General features: G+C 43.0%; 1 protein-coding gene across 4 annotated transcripts in view; it reads right to left on the reverse strand.

Moving 5' to 3' along the window:
• Window positions 1-7176, reverse strand: part of LOC107554133 (histone acetyltransferase KAT7-like) — a 15374-nt gene that overhangs the window by 6511 nt on the left and 1687 nt on the right. For 2 of the 4 annotated variants that reach the window (XR_001605033.1, XM_016236543.1), the window contains exons 2-8: window positions 6240-6381; window positions 5820-5999; window positions 4477-4710; window positions 3761-3843; window positions 3579-3665; window positions 3316-3414; window positions 3109-3219 (exon numbers count right to left, since the gene is read on the reverse strand). Coding sequence is in view for 3 of the 4 variants with exons in the window: in XM_016236543.1 (XP_016092029.1) it covers window positions 3109-3219; window positions 3316-3414; window positions 3579-3665; window positions 3761-3843; window positions 4477-4710; window positions 5820-5999; window positions 6240-6381 (936 nt within the window). In the remaining variant the exon portion in view is untranslated. The remainder of the gene's footprint in view (window positions 1-3108; window positions 3220-3315; window positions 3415-3578; window positions 3666-3760; window positions 3844-4476; window positions 4711-5819; window positions 6000-6239; window positions 6382-7176) is intronic. The other 2 variants (XM_016236544.1, XM_016236545.1) reach the window with 2 other exon arrangements.

The following is a 7176-nucleotide window of genomic DNA, read 5'->3' on the forward strand; positions in this document are numbered from 1 at the left end:
GATACTTCAGTATCTACTCATTTCCTTCGGGGGTTTTACATCTGCCCTTATCTTCCCTTTCCTAATTCCCCTGTTACCACCATCTCTCCGCCTGACCGAGGTTAGGTGGGAACTTCCTGCATTACAGTCTCCTATGCTGGACCTATGATGTTTGGTTGGTTCTATGGCTTCATAGTGACCACCTTACTGATGGTCCGGACCAGAGGCTTCTTCAGTCGCTTGCTGAATGGGGCTCCGGCGCGGGAACCATGGTGGGTGAGTACGATCCAATTCTAAATATATATACATATATGTGTGTGTGTATTTAATGCTCAGGTGGTTATGTGTATAATCCATCTACTAGCTTTCTTTGCAGTGTTTTCCGGGACCTGTGTGTTTCTGTCCTTTTTCTAGGGTAGGTTCTCGGTGAGCACCCCCTCTGTTGGATTCAGAAACCGGGTGCTCACCTTGCAGTGTTTACTTCACTCGTTGATAGGATATCCAGCCGGTATGATAGCCTGGTTTCGGCTTCATGCTTCCTGGATCATGCGGCCAGGTCACAGGCTTCTGCGGGAGCCTTCTTGATCATCAGGCCCCCAGCACGGCACTGCAAAATTTCCTGGACGTCCAGGCTGGGCTTATGCTTTCAGGCTGCCCAGTCTGGTATACCTTATCTAGGTCGCCCTGAGGGGCCTCCTGGTCACCAAGATATCCCCTCTTGCTGAGGCATCGAGCGGGAAGTATAGGTGGCATTTGCGAGAACCTTCTTGTGTAATGCTGTTTCAGGCAGTGCTCCCCTCGCCTTAGAGGGTTGTATTTGAGCTTGCCTCTCCCGTTTGGCTCAGTACTTCTGGGTATCTGTGAACAGATGCTTGGGAAGCTCTTAAATCCATGCTATGGTAAGTGCACACGCTAAGCTTTGTGCACTTTCTGAAATCCACATAGTGGTAAGTGGGCACGTTAGCACTTTGCACACTTTCTAAAATCCACATAGTGGTAAGTGTGCACGTTATACTTTGCTCACTTTTCCGAAATCATGTATGGTAAGGGTTACACGGTTTTAGCCTTGTTCCCTTTCTCTGAGTTGGTTTAGACCCCGGTACCTTGGGCTCCACTCAACCAGTGTGTCTCTGTTGACACACTTTTGAAGCATTGCTCCCCTCACCATTGAGGGTTATTGCGAGCATGGTGCTTTCTTTCGAGCATTTGAATTCTCTCCCTTCTGAGGAGTTGGATTCCTCGCTCCGTGGGCTGTTCTTGTGGTAGTGTTTAGCAGTGCGCCCCTTTATCAAAGGGTTGCCTATGAGCACGCTACTCCTTTCTGAATTCGGAGTTCTCCTCTCACGTGAGAGTTGAGTTCTCTGTTTTTCCCAGAGCACCTGGAACCAGCAGCATCAGGCGAACTAGGCCATTCCTCTGCCTCTCTGATGCGCTGAGTTTTTTGGCTAGCTTGCAGTACACTTATCCTTTTGATTTCTAACGATTGTGCTGTAGGTCGAGCCCCCTCTCGTTCAGAGCTGGGTGTTGTGCTCCCTCAGCTAAGGTAACTTACTGCTAGCTGTTCCAGCATTGAAACATGCTGCAGGTCGAGCCCCCCTCTCGATTGAGAGTGTTGCTCCCTCAGCTTAGTAACTGCTAGCTGTTCCAGCATTGGAACATGCTGTAGGTCGAGCCCCCTCTCGATTGAGAGTTTGGCGTTTGCTCCCTCAACTAGAGATTTACTGCTAGCCACTTCAGCATTATAAAGCCTTAGATCGAGTTGATGACTTCTCAAACATAGCATTCTGGGATGCACCATTTCCATCTATGGGCTGCTCTTTCAGAGTGCCACGAGAGCCCCTTAGAACGGTACTTATAAATCCATGTTATGGTAAGTGTGTACTTAAGTCTTTGTACACGTTCTAAAATCCACACTGTGGTAAGTTCGCATGCTAGTACTCTGCATTCTTTCTAAAATCCTGTATGGTGAGAGCTTTGTGCCCTCTCTTGAGCTGGTTAAGCCCCGGTTCCGCCTTGGGCACCACTCCACCTATGTATCCTCTGGATACCTACTTTAACAGGGTGTTGCTACTAGGGATCTGTTGAGACAGTTCCTTCAGCATATGCAGAGTATGCAGTAGCCCCTGTGTGACACGCCAAGACTTAGTATGATTCTAGGCTCTTGGTCGTATTCCCTTAAAGGAATCTATTCCTGATTCCAAGCCTTGAGCTCTACCCCGGGCCCAGGAGTTCTGGCCCTAACAGGTAAGTTTTTGGGGTATGTAGCCTAGGCCTTTGACCGTAGGGGATAATGTCACTGAAAGCCATCTTAACGTCCCGGGGCAACTCTCCCATGGCTATGGTAGAGTTGGTACTTAGTGCTCGCCATGGTTTCTGGCATGCACTCCTCTCAGCATGGTGGCGTGGGTATACCGTTCCCCATAGCTACCCCTAGAGGACGCAGTTCGAAGTTCCCTTGAAAGGGAACGTCTCGGGGTACGTATGCAACCATGGTTCCCTGAGTAGGGAATGAGACACTGCGTCCTCTAGGTTTCTTGCCATGCTTCGGATGCAAGCTTCAGACGAAGAAGTGGATGATGTGTTCTCCCGGCGCCTATTTATACTATAGTCGCACCAGTAGTGACGTCATGGCTGTCGCCGGCCAACGTGTTGTTGGTGTTTTTTCCCCATAGCGACCCCTAGAGGACGCAGCGTCTCATTCCCTACTCAGGGAACCATGGTTGCATACGTAACCTGAGACGTTTTCTCTTATTGGAACAGTTCAACCAAAAATTACAATTCTGTTATTATTCACTCAGTTTTTTTTCAGTCAAGCTCTAAAAGATGACACTACCCAGGTCTACAACATCAGGGTTAGTAAATGTCAGAATTGTCATTTTTGGAGCTGTTCCTTTAAGGTAGGACAATTAAAGGGTGTTGCTTAAAACTCTGAGTAACACCCATATGCAACAGATGAGAGAATGGCAGCAGTGTGGAGGCTACAGTGGAAGAGAGTCCGGCGTAGGCCCATCGCATAACCCAGAATGCAGTGGTGAGAAGGCTCAGCCCACCACAATCTTTACAGATTCATGAAAAAGAGAGGAAAAAGGAGAAAACGAGGGAAAAAATGAGATGGGTCTTCTCTCTTACAAGATCATCCAAGACACGTGCCTGGGCTTTTCTGAATAGCTCCAAGTCATAGTCACTTGTGATGTTCTCCAGGAGAGGCTCACGACTGCTGCCATGGGTCTGTCTGTGCTCCTGGAGAGTCAAACAATGAGAGATCAGAAACTGATACATTTATCTGCTAAGGGCTGTTGTCATTCTTTCTGCAAATATGGAGCATGTGACACTCACTGTATACTTGTCTTTTTGCTCTTTAAGAGGAACGGAGTTTCTCTTCCTCCTCATCTCTGTCACCTTTTCTTTATACCGCAGCTGTCGCTCTGTTTGGGCCTGGAGGGGAGGTAACTCAGAGAATGTGAGTGCTAGTTGAGGCTATTTATTTAACATGTATTGTTACTGCACATAAAATCTGAAAGTAGCTCTTGGAGAATGTCATTCATGGGCACATACCGGTTCAAGAGGGAAGATGTTAAATACCTGGTGTGCTGTTTTACCTGTTGCCGAGCAGAATGGCGATTCTCATCCTGTCGCTGGGACAGCGTCCTCTCCTCCACGTGTTTGTCTCGAGAGCTTGCCTTCACCTGAGTAAAAGGTTTGATTTTAAGGTAAACCTTGCCGTTTAAGCAAAATACAATCTGGCTAAAGGTTTAATCCAAACGACACACATAAGCATTACCTTACACTCATCTGCTGAAAGGTTATGGTATAGTGGACATCCAGATATTGAAAAGTGCCTTTCATGTTTCCCGGTCAAATGTCCTGAAGGAGGAATGAAGGTTGAATTTAAATATTTGAGCATTTAAATAAGCCTAAACACAAAACAGTCTTGCCAGAAGAAAAATAAAGCCACTATTCATACACTGAAACAAATACACTACCATCCAAAGTCTGGGGTCTGTAAAAATGTTTTAAGAAATGAATACTTTTATTCAGCCAGGACAGATTAAATTGATCAAAGTGGACAGTAAAGACATTTATAATATTACAAGATTTTTCCATTACAAATAAAAGCTGCTCTTTCTACCTTTCTATTTATCAAAGAATGAATGTTTTCAACAATCATAAATAAGAAATGAATAATAAGAAAGGTTTTCTAAGCACCAAATCTGCATGTCAGAAGGATTTCTGAAGGATCATATGGTACAAAAGCCTGGAGTAATGACTGCTGAAAATTATAATGTAATGTATAAAAGTAATGACAGCTTTGCCATCACAGAAATAAATTGCAATAAGTGAAAATAGAAAACACAATAAAAAAATTTTTAATCAAATAAATGCAACATTGGTGAACATAACAGACTTGTTTCTGAAAAAGAAAAACATCCAAACCTTTGAACGGTAGTGTAAATATTTAAAAAATAAAATAAAATAAAGGACCTGGAATTCAATTACCAAGTGAATTACAACCAGGTGTGGGGCACTTCATGTTAAAGTTGTAGCTCTCATGAAAGCGTCGTCGCTTAGGCCGGTGAGCAAGGCCGGATTCTTTCAGAGACAGCTCCTTTGCCAGACTCTCATCATGAGATACGTTTGGGCTGGACATGTCGATGTCAGACTCAGAGGAAGGAGCGTTGCCTGTGGGCGTCCTGGGTGGGGACTCATCATGGTCTGCACTTTCCTTAATGTCTGGATGACCAACACAACAGAAAACAGGACTGTATAAAATCTAAGAATGGAATAAGGAATATATCATTACATTAATAAAATGAAAAGGGCAATAGTGTAACTACAGAGCAAAGGAAGAATAAAACAATAAAAACAAGTGGAGGTTAAAGTGAAGGTGTAGCTAACCACATACTGTACTAACCACGTCTCTCAAAAGTTGAGATTAAAATGTCAATCACATGTCAATCAGTAATAATCACTAGTATAAAACTTTTTGGTATCAGTGATGATCATTCATGTTAAAAGTGCCACTTAATAATTCATGACAAAAAGCTGTATGCTTTTGAACTGCAACATAAGGTTGTTTTATTGATGCTTGAGCCAACATATTGTCAAAAACAGATTAAACAGTAACTAACTAATTTAGGGTGTATATGTACAAACAAAATTTAACGAATTGAGAGTGGTACGTATCCATTCAAATGATAGCAAACTACAACAGAAAAAGTAGGCAAAAGCCACAGAATAATATGAAATGAATTATTATGTAAGTCTAATGCATTACTTCAAATAATTCAATTTTTACATCTTAAAGGATTATGAAAATGTACACTACTGTTTAAAGGTTTAAGGTCAGTAAGATTTTTTTAACATGCTTTTGAAAGAAGACTCCTCTGCTCACCAAGGCTGCATTTATTTGATAAATACAGTAAAAACAGTAATACTGTTAAATATTATAACAATTTAAAATAACTGTTTTCTATTTGAAAATTTCAAAATGTATTTTATTCCTGTGATGTCAAAGTTGAATTTTCAGCAGTCATTATTCCAGTTTTCAGTGTCACATGATCCTTCAGAAATCATTCTAAAATGCTGATTTGGTGTTCAAGAAACATTTCTTATTATTATCAATGTTGAAAACAGTTGTGCTGCTTAGAACGAAAAGAAAAAAATACTTACTGACCCCAAACTTTGGAATGGTTAACATGCTATATGAACTGAGGAAAATCTGTGATTTGTCAGAAAGAAAAAAAACTAATGAAGAGAAGCCCATGTGAGCAGAGCAAAGCATGGAGATACTCAAATGAGGGAAGGCATGAGTGAAGAACCATGCGGTTTTCTCCTCCTACCCCTCTCTGAGATTTCCCCATGCTGCTCCGTGTCTGAGCCAGAAGAACGACTCTGCCGCAAGGGGTATTTCTTGGGCAAGACTGACACCCCCTGCTGTTGACTACGAGTCACGCGACGGGTGGAATAGTTCACCACCTCCTCTGAAACTGAGGCAGACGGGTTCCCCACAGGACTGGAATCTAGAAACAAAGCTCTCAGGTTTGTTCGTTCATTCTTTTGTTTGTTGTTCTCCATCAATCATGCTTCCTACCTATCAACCCATCACCTCAGATTTCAATTATTGTTTCTTTTGGGTCAAAAATCACATGATAATTTCATTATTCCTACAGCCCAAAGTTCTTGATTGCCTCATTATTTGTAAATCATACTTTTACTGAAGAGCTCTTAGTAAATGATCAGTACAATGTCTCGTGTCTTACCTTGCGAGTTGCGGCTGAGGCGCAATGAGGAGCGAGTGAGGCGGGTGTTTCTCACCGCATGGGCGTCACTCTCTGAGCTGTCTGTGTGCTCAGCGGAGAAGTCTGAATCCTCCGTACCTTCAGAGCTACTGCCGGCATTTCTCTAAGTGTCAAAAACATCAAAACCCAGTTTGGTCACTAAATACAAATATTATCTTGGTAACACTCTACAATGAGGTCCCATTAGTTAGCATTACCTAAAATTAACTAACAATAAGCATAACATTTAGTATCTATTAATCATTGTTAATGTTTGTTAATACAAATGGAACTGTTCAGTGTTAGTGAACTGAACAAGAAAAATGAAAATATGAAAATCAAGAAAATATGATCATATTACCCCAATTTTACAGTCTCTGCACTGGCTACCTATTAAGTTCCATATCGGTTACAAAATATTATTACTTGCCTATAAGGCCCTTAATGGGTTAGCTCCTGCGTACCTAACTAGTCTTCTACCACGCTACAATCCATCACGCTCCCTAAGGTCACAAAACTCTGGACTTTTGGTTGTACCTAGGATAACAAAGTCCACTAAGTGATGTTTTATTAACAAATTTCGGGAGGAGCACGCGCAGATAATTAACACGGCCAGTCCATCATCAGTAATTACACCATCTATCCAATCAGCACAATAGAGAACCTCTATAAATAATCAAAGCAGCCTTACCTCCATTATCTCTAGTCTTTCAGCATCCCTCCACCACCCCGACTCCTCACCTTCAGCCCATTCCTACCCCAGAACGGGGTGGAACAATCGGGGGGAGCGCTCTGGGTCCGGGCTTAGACCCGAGCTCGGACCCCTCTCCCCGGACAGGGGGAGTACCCCGGGCTCGAGAGTAGTTACAGAGCTCGGAGCCCTCTCCCCGGACAGCACGCCAAATACGCATAACCTTTA

This window comes from Sinocyclocheilus grahami, unplaced genomic scaffold (assembly GCF_001515645.1).
Source record: "Sinocyclocheilus grahami isolate Dianchi unplaced genomic scaffold, SAMN03320097.WGS_v1.1 scaffold491.1, whole genome shotgun sequence".
Lineage (NCBI taxonomy): Eukaryota > Metazoa > Chordata > Actinopteri > Cypriniformes > Cyprinidae > Sinocyclocheilus > Sinocyclocheilus grahami.